General features: G+C 52.4%; 1 protein-coding gene across 1 annotated transcript; it reads right to left on the reverse strand.

The window, feature by feature from the left end:
- Positions 1 to 20661, reverse strand: MAP1A (microtubule associated protein 1A). The gene is given in 8 exon segments (XM_017856067.1): positions 1 to 1553; positions 1752 to 1972; positions 2112 to 2465; positions 2468 to 10292; positions 10504 to 10644; positions 10893 to 10975; positions 19338 to 19439; positions 20403 to 20661. Coding segments are annotated over 8 exon segments (9120 nt in total). The 5' UTR covers positions 20641 to 20661; the 3' UTR covers positions 1 to 1397.
- Between the last annotated feature and the right edge of the window lie 3 nt (positions 20662 to 20664).

Below are 20664 nucleotides of genomic sequence, written 5' to 3' on the forward strand. Positions count from 1 at the left end.
TACATCATCTGCAATGAACTGGGTTTATTGTTAGAGTTGGAGGTGGCTCCGTTACAGCAGCTGGGAACTATAGCAGGGAAGTGTGGGGAGGAGCAGAGCACAGCAGCACGGGGAGGGTGGAGCTAGGAAGAACACAAGGTGGGCTCATTTTGGTTTCCCAGTCGTTTGCCAGAGAAGGTAAGCCCACATGACTACCAGCTTCTGGGTTTCTCAGTCTGGCAGTAGTCTGGCAGGGCTGCTCACTGGCTTGCTTGGGGTGAGGTCCTCTCCTGGGGTGGTATTTTCAGCCCGTTTTCATTTCACTCTGTAGGAGTTAAGCTATGGCTCAGCTTCTCCCTTTTTCCTTCCTCCCTCTCATTTTCCCTAAGTCCTCTGGCCTGGCCTCCACCTCTCAGATCCTCTGTCCAAGAGCAGGTTTGGAGAGGCAGCCAGTGTTCCCATTTCAGCTGCAGGATGGCATAGTGGAATGTTGGGGGAGTCACACATTGCTGGGGTGTCAAATGTTGGGATGTCAGGCAGTGGCTTATTTTTAACCCATTACACACCAGGCCACAGCAGATGACCACATGCACAGAAGCCAAGCAGGGGATGAGAAGGGATCAGGATAATTGAAATGGGGTGAGTAAAAACTTCAAAGAGTCAGGGAGTTTGGAAGAATTCTGGCATTGGGGCTTGGGCTCTCCTTGCCCTTTTGTGCTGTCCGGACACAGCCCTGGGATGTGAATGGTATAAAGCAGGGGCTGGGGGATAAGCTCCTTTCTCCTTTCACCAGTTTGTTGGTCTAAAGAGCTTCAAGTTTTAAATTGAGACATTCAGATACTGAGGGAAGCAGTAGAACAGTGTAGCAGTGGGATACCCCCAGGCCCCTGCTAGAATTCAGACACTGGTGGGTGAGGAGATGGGGGATGGGAAATGGAGAAAAGGATGCAGCTCTGGGCACCTCACTGACAGTATCCTGCCCCCAGGTCACATAAATTACTATTGGAAATCCTTCCCGGGATGCCAAATAAATAGATTGAGATAAAGAGGTCCCTGGATTTGGGGATATAATCTCCCTCTACGAGGGAGGAGGTTGCTCTCTGAGACCCATCCTCAGTCCCCATTCAATCCCAGCATTTGACAGTGCTAGGAGAGGGTTCTCAGGCATCAGATGCTATCTTATTCTAATTTTTCCCCTCCCCATCCTCCCCCTGTTAACTTTGGTTTGAGACCCCTCTCAGGAATGGATGACGGGGGGGGGACAACCCCTCCCACTTAGCCCAGCCCAAGTCCCCACAACAAGATATCTCCCTCCCCTCCCCCTAGCTCCCATCTCCCTCAACCCCAAAGGACTCAGCAGTAGCCATTCTCTAAAGGAGCTGGGGGAGTGGATCCTTGGGGAAGGGAGGGCGGCTCTTTCAGAACTCAATCTTGCAGGCAGGGAAGGACTCATCCTGCATGACCACGGTGCTGCTGCTAGCCAGGACCAGGACATTCAGTTGCTGCTGCTGCTCATGAGTTTGTTGGTACCACTCACGAGTCACCTCCGTGTCATGAGTAGGGATCAGAGTCACCTAGGAGGGAGATAAGACATGCCTGATGTGAGAACATGAAGGGAAGGTAGGTGAGGGGGAAGGGGCACCTGATGGTCTCAGAAGCAGCCCTGCTGCCCTTAGAAAAGGCCTATCCTTTAATAAATAGGGACTGTGTTCCACTATTGCCTCTGAGTGAGCTTTGACCAGACTACTTCCTTGGTGTCCTTTGCTACTCACCTGAAGATTCTCCCCCCACTGGGCCTTGCCCTCCAGCAGGGCATCCAGCACAGCCCGGCTTGGCTCTCCATTGGCAGGGTCATTCCCACTGACCACATAGTAGGATGCACGTACTCGACGGAAGAAGTCAAGGTCCGCAGTCTTGCCACTGCAATGATTCGGGATGTAGGCGAGATCCACATATACAGGGGCACCAGAGCCGCCCTTGGAACTCAAGGCCACTGTAGAGACAAGCCAGGATTCATTGTAGAGGAAAAGTGGAACCCTTTTGGCAACCTTCCCCTCTTTCCCATTCCTGGAGTCTGACCAGCCCACACCCAGCCCTAACCCACTCTCTGCCACGTTTCATGATATACGTACTCGGTCCTGCCTTGAGTCCATTGACTAGGCCTTTGGACGTGGGGCTGTGTCCATCCTTTTCCTCTGCTGGGGTGACCTGGCTTGTAGTGCTGCGTGGTCGGGGTGGGGCCCGGGATGCTCGATCTGCAGGCCCTTTACCAGGGGTGGGTGAGCGTTTTCCCCGAAGATCCAGACGCCGTGCAGGGGACGCTGGCTTGGCCTTGCCTGGGGCCCTGCGCCCTACTCGCCCCTGAACCTTCTCCTTCTCCCGTAGCCTCTCTACTCTCCCAGACTCTGAGCTGAGCCCCTCGGGGTCAGCCATGCACACGTCAGGGCGGGGAGGGGATGGGTGGGGGTCTGGCTGTGGGAGAGGGGTGGGTCATGGCCAGGCCTGGGGTGGTGAGTACCACTGACACCCCCAGCTTTGTCCACAGGCAGGAAGTCCCCGTCTTCATCTGAGTCGAGAGCTGCCTCGGCTGTGATGGATGGGCACTCCTCAGTTTCTGGCGGGACATCAGAATCTGACTGTGAGGAGCCTGAGTCACTGGCTGATGTGGGGGGTGTCTCATCAGTCACAGGGCATGGGCCCCCAGTGGTCCCTGGCCCTCCTGCCCGACGGCGCCCCCCTCTTCCTACTAGTCGAGCTTCCTCAGTTGAGAGGTCGCTATCATCTGTGGATGGGGGCAGAGGTGGGTTCAGGAAGGATGGGGAGAGCTCCCCACGATGGGGCCGGGGCTCAGTGTCACATCCCTGGGGCCCAGCTTCGACCTCAGGAGAGGCACTGCTGGGTGGGCCCCCGGAGCCCCCTGCAGGACACAGTGGCTGCTCAGGGGAGAGCAATGTGTCAGGCCGGGAGCTCCTCTCAGCTCCTTCAGGCCAGGCCCCACGTTCCCAGGCAGGACAAGCCGCAGCCTCTTCGTTTTCAGCCTTGGCTGGGGCAGGGCCTGGGGGGTTAGGGCTGGTTTCAGTTGGGCCATTGGCTGCACAGTCATCAGAGGGACCCTGGAAGGGGCTTGGCTTCTCCATGGCTGCCCCTGAGCACTCCAGGTGGCACGGCAGGGTGCCATCACCCATGTCTCCAGGCAGGCTTGGAGCCGGAGCTAGGGCCAAGTCCAGTGAAGCTGGGGGTGCTGGGCTCAGAGGAGTGAGGTCCCAGAGGCTGTGGGCAGCTGGTTCCGTTCCTGGGTCCAGCTCTCCAGACTCCTGTTCTGCAGCCTCAAGGCCTGGAGAGAAGCGCTCAGCCACACTTGAAATCACAGGTGTGGTAGCTTCAGAGGAGGAGCCATCAGACAGGGCTGGTGAGGCAGGTCGTGGCAGATTGGAGAGGAGAGGGGCCCCAGGAGAGCTGGGTGATGGGAGCTGGGGCAGCGAGGAATCCAGGCTGGGGGCCTTGGTCACTTCCAGGTATTCATCATGCCGGGTTCTGGTGGGGGGTCCTGGAGCCAGAGCCAGAGCTCGGTCCCCAGAGAAGGCAAGGGAGCCACAGGGTGCTGAGCGGGGTTCAGCTGGAGAGGGTAGCTGTTGGGGAGCTGGCTGCAATGAGGAGAAGCCAAAGGCTGAAGCAGGGAAGTCCAGACTGGGTCGGGCAGGCCCCAGGTGTGAGTCCAAGGGAGGGCTAATATGTGCCTCAGTTTCTGGCCATAATGTGGGGGGCCCCATAGGAATGGGGTGAGGAGGACTTGGGGATTGGGCCCCTTTTTCTGGCTGTTCCCGAGCCCCCTTCTCCAGTTCTGAGTCACTAGTGCTGTCATCCCAATGACTCCGGCCTGATTCCTTGGGGGATGGGGACCTCCTATCTGGGCTGCAGCTCAGGATGTTACCATTAAGAGGGGGGCTTGGGCCTTTGCTCAGGATAGGAGCACGGGGGGGAACTGCAGGTGGCGTGAGGCTGGGCTCCACACTTGGCGCTGGCTCTGGCCTTGGGGGTACAGTGGGTCCTGCCAGGGCTGCATAGCTGAAGGTTGGAGTGTCAGATTGGAGGCTCTTGGGTGAGACAGGAGATGAAAGCTCCTTCTCTGCAGATGTGTTTCGGCCGGCAGCCTCCTCCTTGGTTGAGAGGCGTGGGGGCCAATCCCCAGCTGCTCCAAGTGGAGGCTCTCTAGTGGGGCATGCAGGGCCAAGCCCAGTAAGCATCATCTGCTCATAGATGTCTGCATACTGAAAGCTTCTCTCATCAGGATAGGGTGTGGGCTCTCTCTGCTCTGGCTCAGTCTGCTCAGGCTCCGTGGTGGCATGGCTTTTGCTGGCCTCTGGTACCTTTGAGCTGTGTGAGCTTTTGTCAGGAGCCTCAGCCCTACCTTCTTTTTCCCTTTCCCCTTCTGCCTTGCGGTAGTCCTTCCCCAGCGGGGAGTATGGCCCACCTTCCAACTCAGCTGCCCCCTCCTGCACTGCAGCCACCACACTGTCATACTCAGCTGTGCCCCAAGAGAAGGGTGCAGGAGTGTGGGGCTCTGGGGCAGGGATGGGGGGACCTGGAGCTGGGGAAAGGGGTGGAGGAGGGAGGGGTCTGTCCTTGGGCACCCAGGGTGGGATGTCAGCCAGCCATGAGGGGGTAGTGGGTTCATTTTTCATGGATGGCGTGAGCTTAGGGTCTGGGATAGGACTCTCTTGTCCTGGGGCTGAAGGAACCCTTTGTCCAATCATCTCAGGTGGGGAAGCCGGAGGGGAGATGATCTCAAAGGGAGAGCGGGTCAGTTTGTCCTCTTCCTCTGGTGGCAACCCAACTGGTGATTCAGCAAGCCAGCGCTCCACCTCCAGCCCCTTCTGTGGGGAGGATTCCTGGAAATCCTTGAAGTCTGAGGCCCAGGGGCTCCGGGTTGTGTGTTCCCGCGGGGGCACTTCTTGCTCATCGTCTGGGCCCTCGTCTAGGAAAGTGCTTTCCCGTTCCTCAGTGTAGCGTGGGCGGGCCCCCTGACCATCCAGCTCGTGAGGGAACCAGACTTTCCGCTCACAGCTTAGCTCCCTCCAGTATGTGTCCTGTTCCAAGGCCACATCCTCTCTGCCTCTCCAATACCTATTGTCCTGCTCAGGAGATGTGTCCTTCCATGCCGGGGCAAGCTCTTTCTGTTCTCCAACCGGCTCTTCTCTGGTAGGAGATGTTTCTCGCCACTCCTGGACCACATCCTGCCCCCTCCAGTACTTCTCTTCCTGCTTTCTGGCCTTGCCCTCCTGCACTAGGCTCTCTTCCAGGCCCAGAGCTTTGGTCTTCTCCAGAAGAGCTTCTAACTTCTCTTCCATGGCCTTGACCTTTTCTGGGGATTTTTCCTCTAGCATCTTTGGTTTCCTGGTTTTATCCTCCTGCAGTAGGCTCTCCTCCTCCTGAGTTTGGTCCTTCTCTTCCAGAGCCTTAATGTTTTGTTCCAGGGCTTCATCCTTCTGTCCCAAAGCCCAGTATTTTTGTTCTAAGGCCTGATCCTTCTTTTCTGAGATTTTATCCTTTTGTTCCTGGGCCTGGTGTTTCTGTTCAGGGGCTTTGTCTGTCTGTTCTAGCTCTCTGCCCTTCATTTCAGTGACCGTGTCCTCTGGAGACTTATGTTCAACACTTCTGACTTTTTGATCTAAGGTTTTGTCTTTCTCTTCTGGGATCTTATCCTTCTTTTCCAGGACCCGGTCCTTTTGTTCTAAGTCTTTATCTTTTGGTTCCAGAGCCTTGTCCTTCTGTTCCAGGGCTGTGTCCTTTTGTTCTAAGGCTTTGTCTTTCTCTTCTGGGATCTTATCCTTCTGTTCCAGGGCCTTATCTTTTTCTTCTAAGTCTTTGTCTTTTGGTTCCAGGGCCTTGTCCTTCTGTTCCAGGGCTATGTCCTTTTGTTCTAAGTCTCTGCCTTTTTGTTCTAAAGCCTTATCCTGCTGTTTCACAGCCTCGTTCTTTATATCCAGAGCCTCATCTTTCTGATAGATGGCTGTATCCTTCGGCTCTACCACCTCCTTGTACTCCAGAGTTTTGTCTTTCTGCTGTAAAACTTCATCCTTTGGCTCAGGTTCCTTCTTCTGTTCTGAGGTTCTGTCTTTCAACCCTGGAACTTTATCTTCCCACTTGATGGCAATGTCCTCCAAGGCAGGGCTTGGCAAAGACTCAGGACTCTTGGAGAAGGAGCTCTCAGGTGTCAGAATGTGTTCGCCAGGGCTTGTGATCGCCCCAGGTAAGTACTTCCCATTTCCCGAAGGTGTAGAGTGAGAGAATGAGCTGGCAGGTGATTTCCTGTCAAGGCTCTCATCTGTGATGTTTGTCTGTGCAGAGTATCGAGTCATCCCATCTGTGGGAGGTGACACGGTGGCTGCATGGGGCTCTGGAACAGACATGGGAGCTGCATGGTGAGAGGTATCCTCGGCCTGCATCAGATGCCCCGTTTCTTCCTTCCCAAGGTTTAGTTCCCCAAACTGGAGGGTGCCAAGGCTTTCTGGAGAGAGTTGCTTAGAAGAGACATCCAGGGAGGTCTCCTTGCTGGGACTCTCTTCTGACAGAGAAAGTGACTGGGTGTCTTCTGGAGATACCTCTGGCCAACGGTCTGTGTGTAGGTACTGCTCTGTTAGGCCATAGGGAGACTTGGGGGTGGGCTCTTGGTTGGCAGTGTCTGGGGAGGCCACGCTGAGGACAGAAAGGGATTCTGCATCGTCAGGAGAGAGGCTTCTGTCAGGATATCTGAGCACCTCATCTTTCTGAGGTTTGATAGGTTCTTGGGGTAATGTCCTCAAACCTCTGGGAAGGGCTTCTGCTCCCAGAATTGGGCCTGTGGGCTCTCCTGCCTCCATAGTCTCAAAGACTATTGCTTTATCCTGCTCTGGCAACAGTTGAATGGTACAGCCTGTAAGTCTCTCATCAGTGCTGACAGGTGCTTCCTGGGCCTGGGGGCTCCTGGGAGGAGAAAGCTTCTCTTCCTTCTCTAGTGTGCCCTCTTCAGGCCCTGGCTTGACTGTCTCCTCTGCAGCATCTTCCTTGCCCACACCTGGTGTGCGTTTAGTGTCTCCCCAGGAGTCTGCTTCCTGAAAGTCTTGGGGCTCAGACTTTTCTTCCACTGGGGACTGATGAAAGGGTGTGTGGGTGGCACTGGGTGGGCCAGATGGTGGAGGAGAAGCCATCTTCACTGTGCTGTCATCTGGGCTAAGGCACCGCTCCTCCGCTTCTCCAAGGGCTGGTTCCCCTGGATGTAGGGCATGCCCAGGGGCACTAAACACTGGAGTTCCATATTGACTGCAAAGTTTCTCAGACATCTCTACATTTGCTGTCTCCTCTTCCTCTTCCACAGCTCTCTCTCCAGACAAGCCTTTCCCTATGATCTCTCCTCTCTTCTCTGACTCCCCAGTCACAGAGAAGTCCTCACAGGGTGGTGATTTGAAGCCCTTGTCTTCTTCCAGTGAGGAGGTGGGTGAGATGGTACCAGCCGATGGCACATAGTCCAAGCCCTGCGTAGCTTCAGTACGGGAGGAAGGGATGCTTGTGACTGTGTCAAGCAGCAGGGAGCTCTTGCCTGTCTCCTCTGTCTGGGGAGCTGTAAGTGAGGCCACAGATTGGTCCTCAGCCACTGATGTGGCAAAGGAAGAAAGTTTGTCACACTCAGTGATTGAAGTGGCTGAGGACACATGTTCCTCTTCAGCCAAAGGGGCAGCCACTATGTTAGTGGGGTAGGTGAGTTCAGTCTCTGGCGCTCCATAGACTTTGCCAGAGGTAGCAGGAACAGCACTATCGGCAGGTTGGCTGGCTTCGAATGGGCCAGCACCTTCAGGCCCGGGGAGGTCATATGTACTTGTATGAAATCTGGGTGGAGCTGGGCGCTCCTCCGGCTCATCATGGATCTCCTCATCTGAGATGGTCTGCTCAGTCTCTGAGTAGCCAGGGATTGTCTCATCCTGGATGTAAGAGACATGCTCAGTGGCTCCTGCAGGTGTGGTCAGGCTGCTTAGGAATGACGAGGTCTCCTTCTCAGGGGCCTTGCCCTGGAGTCCCAATTCCCGAACCCCAAAAGCCTCCCTGCTCCTTGGAGTTACCTTCAAGGCTTCCTGCATATGTTTTTGGTAAAAACCCTCAGCTTTTGTCGCGTCCTCTTCCTCCTCATCTGAAGGGTGTACCTCCTCCATTTCTTCTAACTCAGCCTTTTCTATCACATCCTCCTTTACTTCAGGTTCACTTTCCTCTCTGGCTTCTGTTCTGTCTGGGAGCCTCTCTGCTTCCCTCTGTTTCTTTTCCTCCCAGGTATCTTTCTCTTCCTCTGTTTCAGCCCCAGAGTCTAGGCCTCTGTCCTTGCTGCCTTGTTCCTCAGGGACCTCTGGGACAACCTCTTTCTCCTTCATCACATGTTCTTCTTGTCCCAGCCCTGGAACAGAGGGTGGTGTTGCCTGGATAGCTGTACTTGGGGGTCCCTCCTCTGCAGTGTCTAGAGGGAATGGCTTATCTCCTAGTCCTATGTCCCTTTGTTCAGCCAGTAAAGCCCTCTCCTCACGCTTCATCTCCTCAAAGTCCTGTGTGAGGTCCTCTGGTGAGGACAGGACCAGCTCCCTGTGCCCACTGATGGTTGGGAGTGGTACAGCCCCCTTCTGGGCTGGGGGTGTCCGGGGCTCGGAAGACAGCTCCTTCTCCCCACGGATAGCACGGCCCCTGTCTACTTTGACTCTTCCAGGGGCCTTGGCTTTGTAGAGGGTCTTACGTACCTCAGGAGTAAAGGGCTTTAGGTCTGGCTTGGAAATCTTCTTGACCTCAGGTTTGGTATCTTTCCTCTTCTCCTCCTTCTTGGCATCCTTCTTCTCCTCCTTCCTTCCTTCATCCTTCTTGAGCTCTTTCCTCTCCTTTTTGATCTCTTTTTTCTCTTTATCTTTTTTTTCTTCCAGCTTTGATATCTTTTCTTTAAGGTGTTTTTTCCCTACCTTGTCTTTGATCAGCTTTCGCTTCTCTGCCTTCAGTGCCTCACTTGACTCTGTCCTCACCCTCTCAGGCTTGGTAGACTTCTCTGGGGGCTTCTCAGATGACTCTTTTGCCTTCTTCTCTGTTTTGGCTAACTCCTTGGCCAGCTCTGAGCGGGCCTCCTTGGCTCCCTCTTCCACCACCTCCTCCCGTTTGGCCAACTTGCTCACGGCTGTCTTGGTAGTGGCTTTGAGGCTCTCCTTGCTATCAGCCCGCTGTTTGATTTTGCTGGGCTTGAGGTTGGTAGGCACAGCCCCAGAAGCCAGGTCCTTCTGCGTGGCCACAGGGTAACGCAGGAAGTCCAGATGCCGAAGCTTTTCCAGGCCCTCCAAGATCTTGTTTTGGGGAGCATTTCCTGGAAAAAGCACACGCACAATCTTCTCAGTGGGGTTGGCTGGTAGCCAGACCACCAGAGCAGTGATAGAGGTAAGGTAGGGCACGGAGATCTCAGCCTCCTTTCCATTGGCCAGCACGATGCCTGTCTTGGCTTTACTATTGCCTGCCCACTTTTGCATGAGGAACTGCATCTCCTTGCTGTCCTTGACAGGGTTGAGGACATACATGTCCAGTCGGCCCACACCCATTTTGTGGAAGAGGGTCAGTGGCTCAATGGTGTTGCTGACCACACGATACAGAGGCTCAGCCTGGATGCCCAGGCGGTTTAAGTGCTGCAGAGTGAGGCAGGCCTCCTCAATGCTGCGCTTGGCTTTCCGGGAGGCATCAGGAAGCCGCAGCTTTTCAGGCACGTTGAAAAAGACAACTCCAAGCTCAGGGGAGATAAGGTTCTTCACCCAGTCGCTGTAACTGCTAGAGCCCTGGGACTGCTCCTCCTCTAGCTCTGCCACTTTGCGCTGCAGTAGTCCATTGATGCCTGGCAGGTTGTCTGCCCCAATGTGTGTGAGTAGCACCGAGTCAATGCGGTCCAGGTGCCGCACCAGCTTCCAAAAGCAGGACTTGCGATCAGAGCCACCATCCACCAGGATGTTGAAACCATTGACAGCAAAGAGGGCAGAGTCCCCACGACCACCTGGGAAGATGTAGCAACAAGGCTTGGAGAGCTTGAGAAAGCCCCCTGATGTCGGGGGCTCTAGCAGGTCAAATGGGGATGGCACGTCCACAGTCTCAGAGACATACTCGGAGAATTCAGCCACGCCATCCATGGTGGGCAGCGTGGGCTCAGGGTTTAGCCGGAGGTGCAGGGTCTCTTGGGAACTGGATAATCCCAGGTGGCTCCAATCACCTTCCCCTAAGCACGACACGGTGAGGAAGGCCTGGATCCCAGGGTCTCTATTGCTGAGCAATTGGGAGATCTAGAAGAATAGGAGATAGAAACCTGATCAGGTCACTAGAGTTGTTTTGGTCTGACTCAGATTCAGTACCCTAATCTTCACCTCTCTCCAAGGTGAACTCTTACCTTTCTGCCAGGAACCCCCATGGTCAAGCAACATGAGACTTTCCCTTAGATCCCTCCCACAGCTCTAGTGCTGCCCTTTCTCCTGGATACTCTGGCATGGAACTTACCTCGGGGTTGTGAAGGACCTGGGCAAAGTTTTCATAGGAGTAGGTGCCACTCTGTAGGACGAGGTCTCCCCCGGGCTCTACACTTTGCCCACTCAAGATTAGTAGTTTATGAGCTGATGAGCTGCTAAGAAGATGGTGAACCTGGAATGGAAGAAGGGGAGTGGTCACAGATCTAGGAAATCCAGGGGAAGGCAATGAATGGCTCCTCAGTACCTCAAGAACATGCTCCCAACTGGTGTCCCTCACAACACCTCCAGAGTGGGCTGGGGACAATAAGTCAGCGTAGATGGCAGAGAGAGGAATTCTTGGCCTAATAGTGGTAGCACTGGCGAGGGTGGGTATAGCACTTGCATGAAGCCTGCTTGGCAAGGCACAGGCCCTGGCCTTACCTCAGAGCTGATGCTGTCTGCACTGGGATTTACCAGGATGATGGTCTCTAGGATCTCACTCTGGTGGCAAAGGGTCCTCTGGCCTGAGGGAGAGATGTAGGAATTTATATTGAGAATAGGTATAGAAATTGTGGTGCAGGAGAGGAAAGAATGTGCTATCAGGAAATGGGGCTTAGAGGAAAGAGAAACTTGGGTATCCTTAGGCTCTGTCACCTTGGATACTGCTGAGTAAGGTCTAGGAACTGGCTCCTCCAGCCCTTCCCTTAGAGGGCTTCCACCTCCCCTCTCCCACACTGGCTGTCCTCTCCTTCCCTTCATCTACCACACCCTCTGCTGCCTGTGCCCCCACCCCTCTGCCTGGAACTATGGTCTCAGACTGCCCTGTTGACAAGAAGCTTTTGTCCTTCTGGAGCACTAAGCTCCTGGTGCTGCCTGGGGATGGGGGGCTCAGCTGGAGAAGAGGGCCCCTGGGATGATGATCCTCACTTCCCCTTCTCCTTCCTGGCTTGCCTCTGCCCTGGGGTTTCCTGCCAGCAGAGTGTCTAGAAATAAGGAAATAGGAGCTTCTGTGTGGTACCTATAGACTCCCTACCCTTCTTGCCATCCAAGTCCAGAATTTCTGTTCCAGAAGACCCAGAGAAACCTGTGCTATGTAAACTTTTGGGGTTTTATTATTCAAAGAATGGACATAGGACTATAACTTCCTGTTCTGTCCTCTGGTTCCTCAGAGGCCAAGCCTGCACTAATACACATGCATACAATCATATTGTTCCCACTCAAAAGTTTTCATAGCACCCTCTTCTACCTCATCTTCATGTCCCAAGTTTCAGAGAGGCCAGATTCACTACCCCACAACCTATTCCTTGTGAACAGTTTCTTCTCTCATCTTTGCCCCTTTCCTAGGGGCCTCTACCACGGACATGGGGAGTGAAAGGTTCTTGAACAAGAAACATATTAATAAGGAAGGAGAGATTCAGGGTGTTCCCCAGGCCATGGAGTAGATAAGGCATCCCCATATCCCCTATTTCCCTTCTCCAGCCTCACATGAAACACCAAGCAATTCAGCAAAGAAAGAAAGTGGCAAATCAGACAGAAGATGCTGAGGAAGAATGCTGCCATCCCCTGCACCTGCCCTTCCTCTCCCAACCTCCTGTCCAATTGCAGTACATAGTGGCATTAACCTAACAGAGCATCCAACAGATGGCAGTGGGCTGTCTGGGGGATACTAGGGGGAGGGTTCATAATTTGTCCCTTAGACCCTCTTCTGTGACCCAGCTGTCTCTTCTTTCTGGGGCTTGGACAAGAGAAGCCTGGGGCCAGGGCCTTTGTTAAGAGGAAGAGCCATGGTGCCAGGATCAGGCAGATCTGGCAGCACAGGGCTGCAGATGCAGCTGTGGGGGAAATGAACGATGGATGGTGTCGGAAGACCAAACCCCATACAGGGTGGGTTGGGCCATAGGGGAATTCAAGGGTTCCCTTCTATACACTTGAGAATTGAGGGAACATTTGAGATAAATTCAGAGGACAAGAGCCACCTCAGATGTAGGCAAGGGCAGGGCTTGGGGCAAGTGAGGGATATCAAGGTTCGGGAAGCTGCCAGCCTTAATTAGTTCAGATTTAGAAGGGCAAGAGCTCTCTCCACACAAATAAGGTCACAGATTTGAGGTAGGAGGGTCAGAAAGACAAATATCTATAGCACACACTGATTTGCTTTCTATCTACCACTCCCCACCCCCAACCATTCCTCACGGTCCCCATTTATCACCACAAGACTTCTATGATCCCAATTCCTGTCCTGACATAAGGTCCTATTCCTCACCCTATCCCTGGGAGTGGTTCTGACTTGAAATTACATGGTTTATATCCTTTCTGTGCCTCTGTTTTTCAGGCCTGGGAGACAGCCGTTTCTTCTGCTCTCCTGGCTCTCTCACTGAAGGGAACTGACTCGTTTTTTCCTTTTTCTTTGGAGAGGACCATCTTGTGAGGCAGGGGCACACAGTGCTAGGCTAGTGCTGGAGTGGGGGGTGGGCAGTGGTGCGGAGGCTGAGCAGGCAGGAGGGCAGGTGTCTCCGCAGTGAGGCAGAAGGGGAGGGGGGCCGGTTTGGGCAGCTGCAGTTTGCCGCAGTGTGTGAGTGTGCGCGCTGAGCTCTGGCTCCAGCTCCGCCCCCACCCCCCACCCCAGCATGACAAGTCATTTTCTTGGCTGCTTCTGCATGGGGGGTGGGGATGGGGGGATGCAGAGAGAGAGAAGAAACTGGCTTCTCTGTTCAAGAGCCCCCATCTTGGGAAGAGAAGCAGAGATGGGGTGGGGGTAGGGCTGAGACCGGGAACCTGTGAGGTTGACACGACGGGAAATGCAAGGCAGCCACTGGGGAGGGAGTTCTCCGTCTCCAGAGTGGCCTCAGCAGGGCCAGGAAGGGGGGGTTTAGAGTCTCAGTCTAAAGCTAGCCACCGGGAATAGGGTAGGGGGAGCCCAGTGCAAACCAGTTGATCTGTACGGAGGCGCAAGCCAGGTCTTAGTGACCCTTTCCTCCCTTCTTTTCCGTAGTGTCCCCCACCTTCCCTTACTTGGCAAAAACTCACTGCCCTGCTCACCCCCAGCACAGGAGCAGCTGAGCAATCCAGCAGCTGACACCCAGGGGCCCTCCCATTAGGCACATTCCCATAACATCCCCCTTTCTCTCAGATTCTTCTGCCTCTGACCAGAAACATAGCCCCCAAATTCCTCCAGCACCCTGGGCTGCCAGGCAGAGCCAGTGGCACCATCTACTGCTGCTGTCCCAGGCTGATGTCTCCCACCCCCGCCCAGCTGGAGAGGTGGACTGTCACAGCCCCTGGTGGCCTCTGGTTCTGGGTCCAGGCTGGGCCCACAGCCAGTAATGTTCATCTTCTCTCTCTATTTCTCCAGCCTGCCTTCTGCCACTGGGCTAGTTCGAGACGCATCAGATTAGGTACCAACCAGCACCCTTTCCATGACCCCCATCCCACCTCCCTATCACAGTGTATCCCCAGATGCCAAGCCCTTTGGTTCGGTTCTTACCCTGGGGTGTAGGAGGAAGCCTCTCATGGAGGCGGCAGCTCCGGCCTCAGCCGGCAGCTTCAGGGAAGAGTCTGCAGCACTTGGGGTGGGAGTGGGGGGTGCTTGATGAGGAGGGCGGCGCCAGGGCGGGGAAGAGGGGCTGGTCGGTGACGAGGCACTGGAGACTTAACTGTTTCTTTGCCTTCACGACATCTGTGCTCTAGTGCTTTTGCTTGGCTCTGTGGGGCTGAGGGATTGTTTAACAGCTCAAAGAGCCTCTACAATGTCCTATGGCCCACAGGACCTTTCTCTCCAAACCCTGCTTGGTTAGGAAATACTCTTTTAGCATCAGCCAAAAGACCAAAGCCCCATGCTAGGGCACAGAGCAAGGCTATAGGAGGCATAAGCTGCGTGGGCTGTCCCCCTTCTCTTAGAAACCATCTGCTGCCTCTCTTCCTCAGATGGACCCAGGGAGTGACCTTCAGTCCCTGGAGGAGCAGGAGACAAAGGCTATGGGCCCAAAAGCATGGGGTAGGGGTCGGGAACTGCTTAAGAGAAAGGTTGGGGATGGGGAGATGTGCTGCCTTCTTCTGAACCTCAGCCCTACAGAAACCAAGGAGGGCAGAAATAAGTCTTATTTTAGGGTTAGAGGGTAGTTTGAAATTCTGGAGAGGACACATGGTCCCTAGCCTGCTGGGGTGGGGCACAGGGACCCTGAGAGCTACAAGAAGGTCTGTGGGAATGCAGCATAACACAGTAACCACACAGCCACTGATTCTTGGGATTCTTGAGTCATTGGGTATGAAGAGACAAGTCCCTGAAGGGACAGGGAGCTTTCTGCCTTAGAGTGAAGGAGTTAACAAGCACCAAAACAGATGACCAGGGCCTCCGGCCCAAGCAAGGTTGTAGGCCAATTATTAAATGTAACGGAAGTACTCTTTAGATTAAAAAAAACAAAAAACAAAAAACCCTATAAAGATTTTGTAGGGTAGTTGGGTTCCTGCTCTCTCCTTGTCTCTTTGCCATCTCTGTATTATATTATTTTGATCCTTCTAATGTTGATCCTGTTTCCCTTAGTCTCTACCTCCATCTCAGATTTAGTAAAGTGCTCTAGGACTCAAAGGAAGGATCTGGAGAGCGATGGCACTTCCTTCCAACCTGAGGATGCCATGCTCTTACATAGTCCTTCCCTGCCCTCTTCCCATCCACCCTCCCCAGTCCTGGCCAGCTCCTAAGGCCTTCCTCACAATCACAGCCACCCACTCACACCCCAACACTAGCCTCACCCTTGCCCCAGGCTGCCAAGAGCTACTTTTGAAGGTCAGAGAAGCCAAAATAGTCTGTGCTGTCAGCATCCCCCTTAATTGCAGCCACAGGAGAGGAGGAGCTGAGTCACTAGTACTCTTGGGGGTTGAGGGGACAAAAGAGGAGCAATCCTTGCTCAGATCCGGGGATGCAAATCTGCAACAATGGCAACAACCCCATTTGGGCGGCCATCTGCAGAGATACACAGGGAACAGGCTGAGTTCCGAGCATCACAAAAGGGAAATATCCCTCTTCTGCGACTTCATCGTTCTTATTTCCTCCCACCTCAAGCCTTCTATCTCCTCTCTGCTTTCTAGGGCCTTCTGGAGTGTGTTAGGAGGGAAACTTGAGTAGACATTTAGTTTACGAACAAAATAACATTTCCCAGACCAATACAGAGCCCACCCATATTCTCAGCTGCCACCCCCAAGGGCCACACCCTGGGCATGGTGCCAACTCACAGTGGAGTTTTCCTTCAGCCTTCACCCTCTGAACAGCTACCCACCACAACCAACTCTCCACCTGCTGTATTCCTAGGCTCTGCTGCAATGAAATGGTGAGATGCCAAAGAAGAAAGAGAGGCTTGAGCTGAGATACAAACTAAGATACGAAACCCCGGATTTGAGGCCTGATCCACCATTTTACTAATCATGCTGCTAAACAAGCGACTTAACCTCTCTCAGAGCCTGCTTCATAAACAATGAAATGAGTATAATATTAGTACCATCCTCCAATAATGCTGTGAGGTTTGAATTGTATAAAAGATGAAAGAAAAAAAAAAGCTTCTTCATTCCTAGACTTCCAAATCTGCAATGTACAAATGCCACTGGAAGTCTTTCTCCCTTTTGTGGAAGATTTCTGAGAGGTCATCTAGGTGATCAAGGAAATCATAAATCAGGATCTCAGACCAGATCAACTCTGGAGAATTGTTAGCTCCCAGGTAAACCTAGAACTAAAGATGCCAGCAGTATGAGACTTGAAGTACTATTCATGTCCTTGCTTTCCCATTTCAGAGAGCAATGCAGACCCCGGTCCTAGGGGTTAATGAGCTGCTGTATTAATTCAGGATAACTTTTGTATTGGTAGAAGTAATAGAGCTATCACTTCCTACGTCCATCAGTGGAAATGGAGAGTCAGACCAAGGCCTCCAGATTGGTCCCTCAGCCTGTATTTTTTTTTATTTATTTATTGAGACGGAGTCTAGCTCGTCGCCCAGGCTGGAGTGCAATGTCACGATCTCGGCTCACTGCAACCTCTGTCTCCTGGGTTCAAGCAATTCTCCTGCCTCAGCCCCCCGAGTAGCTGGGATTACAGGTATACGCTACCACCCTTCGCTAATTTTTGTATTTTTAGTAGAAAGAGCATTTCACCATGTTGTCCAGGCTGGTCTCAAACTCCTAACCTCAAGTGATCCACCCGCCTCAGCCTCCCAAAGTGCTGGGATACAGGCATAAGCCACCATGCCCGGACCTGTGTTTTTTAGTCTTAGAATATTAGTTATGAATTATGAACCCCCTTCTATTTCCTATAGGTATCCAATAGTAAAAGAATCAGAGAGTTATTGAAACTCAGTTTTCCACTGTCCTAATTGTTTCTGAATTTGTATTAGAATGTTCGGAAGATCCAGATTTTTTGTAGGGGTTAGAAAGTCACCACTGGAGAGACTACCTGGTGCAAAAATCACTTTGAAAACTTTTACCAGACTTGACCACTAGAAGGAGCTGGGCCACTGACTCTTTATCAGAGGGTCCCTTCTTTTCTGTGTGTGGTTATGTCAATGTGGAGGGTGCAGTGCCTAGGAATAATTGCACTCTCCTTGTCACTGTAGGGTACATTTTTGTCTGCTTTCTCAGCATTTTGGCCCAGGGCTTGAGGATAGGTGATAGGAATGGTGGCCCAGCCCATGGGGTAGTCAAGCCATAACACACTAGCATATCCCCTTGAGCTCATCCCAGCTGCCTGGTCCCCTTTGCGTCCTTACTAACAGAAGGCTGAAGGGAGGGGCAGTGTCTGCAGCTGCTCTGGGCTGACTGTTGTTTGTGGGGACAGCTGAAAGAGGAGCCAGCAGGGGTGGGGCTGTGGCTGTCTTGAGCTGTATGGGTTTTTCCAGGAAATTCTCTACTATTCTCCTGTGACATAGACAGACCATGATAAAAATGTCCAAACCTAAAAATATTCAGTATGCCAGAGTAAGCTCTGATCTAGAGTACATGGCCCTAAGCCCCTTGAGGACACCATAGCCAAACTCTTTGATGGAAAGGGCCTAGTGGGTGTTTATACATCAGTGTTTGTTTCTAAGAAGTGCCTGAGAATAACTATGTATTTCCCTGTAAGTGTCTTCCCAAGTAGCCCTGCATCTTAATCTGAAGAATGGCTAAGTACTTCGGTTTAAATTATTTTCATTTATTACATTATTCCAGAAAGCAGCTTACTCTCAAGTCTCTGTAGCCAAAAGGACAAGGTTAAAGAATTCAGTGTGAATTATTAACATCAGCAGATAATCCCCAAACTTCTGTTCAGTCATTAATTTCATCCTCTGTCATCCCTGTATCTGGCCTTGCACTAAAGCTCCTAGGAGTACTAAGTGGTAAAACTGCCGATTTTCATCATCAGCGATAATGGAGGAAGCCATGACATGAGTAATTCTAAACAGAAGCATTCTCAAAAGAGTGAATAGCCTTCTTTACAGGAAGCCAATCACATCAGGAAGATGTCAGCCTCACATATATTAATATAAAATTGCTGTATATATTCCTAGGCTAATGGAGCTTTAGTCATATTAGCCTTATTTTCTCCAACTTCCTAGCAGCATCTATAAGCATCAGTGATCAGGAAATGATCAAAGATTTGGCAGTTAGGAGCAGTGGAAAAGGAGGAGAGGTAATTAAGGAAAGGTGACTACTATACTGGGTAATTGAGAATTATCTGTATAAGATATGAATTCAGTCATTCAGTTGCAGTGACTGTTGACCTGGATGGATTGTATATTCCATTAAGCTGCATGGATTGGTGTGTCAACATTTTCCAATAGCATAACAAGATACCTAGCTCTTTTTTTTTTTTTTTTTTTTTTTTTTTTTCTGAGATGGAGTTTTTCTCTTGTTGCCCAGGCTGGAGTGCAATGGCATGATCTTGGCTCACTGCAACCTCCGCCTCCCAGATTCAAGCAATTCTCCTGCCTCAGCCTTCCGAGTAGCTGGGATTACAGGGATGTACCACCATGCCCAGCTAATTTTGTATTTTTTAGTAGAGACGGGGTTTCTCCATTGGTCAGGCTGGCCTCGAACTCCCGACCTCAGGTGATCCCCCCATCTTGGCCTCCCAAAGCATTGGGATTACAGGTGTGAGCCACTGCGCCTGGCCTTAGCTCTTTTATAATAGCATGTAGAGCTTTCCTTAGTCACCTCACAGATATCTGTCATGGAATGGTAGTTCCTAAAATCTTATTTTCTCAAATCTCTAACCCACCCAGTCTTCCCACCCAGCAGAATGGGAAACTGCATTATGTGAGCTTTGATTTGGGCCAAATCTCAAAGTACAACTTGATCTTGTAGCAGTAAATTCAGGAGCCCCTTCCTCCACTCTGGATTTGATGGTGCCCATCATCGTGTAAGTACCAGGATTCCGTTGTGCCCTGGAGATCTGTTGGCTAAGCCAAAGCAGGAACCAGAAACCCTGAAACCTGTGCAGCCTGAAGAAAAATGCTAAGCAAGGGTCTAGGAAGATGAATGGGGGATTCTGGGGTGTCTGTAAAGGGAAGCAGGGAGACCGGGGTATGCAGAAAGGGGAACACAAATGAAGAGAGTGAATTTTTGCATGAGAGATGATTGATCACTAAGAGGAATCCCTCGTTTCTTTAGTGCATGTCAACAGCTATCCACAAACAATCCTCTTCTCAGGGAGAAGTTATGTTCTCCAGGCTCCTTCCACTATCAAACCATGTCTGCAAAGTATATATTTGCTATGTGGGGACAGCTATGGAATTCCATGACTTTCCTCCTCTATAAAGTTTCTCCCTTCTCCTCCACCCAAACATCCCGCAGTCTCCCAGGGAGACTGGACCACTGCTCTTCTGTGACCAGCTCTTACCCAAAGGACTGAAATAAAACATTAGTCCTAACCTTTGACCTCTGAGGAGAAGTGAGCTAGATGCCGGGTAATGAAGAGTCTCAATTGTTGGTTCAAGTCAAAGGATGACAGGTCAATGTTCCAGGAGAGAATCCCTGTGGGAGAAAAACAAAGAGGGTTCTGGATAAGGTTGCGGGTTGTGGGGTGGTGAGACTGCAGGAACACTTTCAAGTTCATAGAACAGGTAAGGAGACGGAGGGTATATGGACAGTTGCCATGATCAGCCTCAGTGATGTCTCAAAGAAAGGTGGCTAGTAGTGGTATCTTTCTCCCAGTTTACACCTTTTCTAGGCTTTACTTGAGCCAGAGGGAGAAGGACAGAGTTTAGACTAAACTCAGTCATTAATGAGTTTATAGGTAGGAATTTTCTTGTAAGGTTCCCCAGTTGTGGTGGAAGTGACACCTAAGGGGCTATTCCCAGATACTGAGGGCTACCTTCCCCACATTTACAGCTAAGTAGGATTCTAGGTTCACCTTCTATGCTCCCTTCCTTGTCTCCAGCCCTCCACAGCTTGCTTCCACCCGCAGGTGGATCCGCAGCACTGCACCACAGCACAGGCACAGCACTGGGGAGGGAGGTGAGGACTTAGGAGCTGGTAGCCACGAAGGTCACTTCGTTGTTGGCTGCTGGCATTCAGAGATTTGAGATTTGTACGGGGCGTTCAGAAAGCTCCCCGCGCTGGCTCAGGGACCATAAAGAAGATACAGCAAGATAGGGACATGGATTCTCCAGGGGATGGTGAGGACTTTCAGGACACCAGGTCCAAAACACTGCGGAGGAAGGTGTGACCAGAGGGGCCCCAGGGGCTGCACAGAGCTCCGCTGCCTCAGGGAGAGTGCGGAACACCACGGAGTGTGCGGGAAGGATGGGCAAGCGAGATGTTAGTAGAGCGAGAGCATACGGACACATGGCATGGAAGATGCAGGTGACAAGGGCGCAGATCTTAGGAAGTGCACACTAGGGATGGAGAAGCAGACGTATGCATTGGGAGTTGAATGCAGAAGGCGGAGAAGCACAGGGTGGAGATGCCTGAAGCACAGCCAGAACAGTGGCTCACCTTGTTCAAGGTGGGCCCGCACGGCCCTCAGCTGACTCTCTGTACCGATATCGCCGATCACAATTAGCAAAGAGTGCTTCTGCAGGTCCCAGCGTGCAGTCGCCACCGCGGCTCCGGCCTCGAACAGCGGCTCCGCGGGGTTCTGAGCCAGCAGTGCTCCGGGACTTCGGAGCCCCAGCCCCGGAGTCGTCTCCATGGCAACGCCGTGAGGCCGCGCAGGCCCGGCCTCGGTCTCCATGGAAACACCGGCGGAGTGTTAGGC

Source organism: Rhinopithecus bieti, unplaced genomic scaffold (assembly GCF_001698545.2).
Source record: "Rhinopithecus bieti isolate Rb0 unplaced genomic scaffold, ASM169854v2 scaffold_495, whole genome shotgun sequence".
In the NCBI taxonomy this organism is placed as follows: Eukaryota; Metazoa; Chordata; class Mammalia; order Primates; family Cercopithecidae; genus Rhinopithecus; species Rhinopithecus bieti.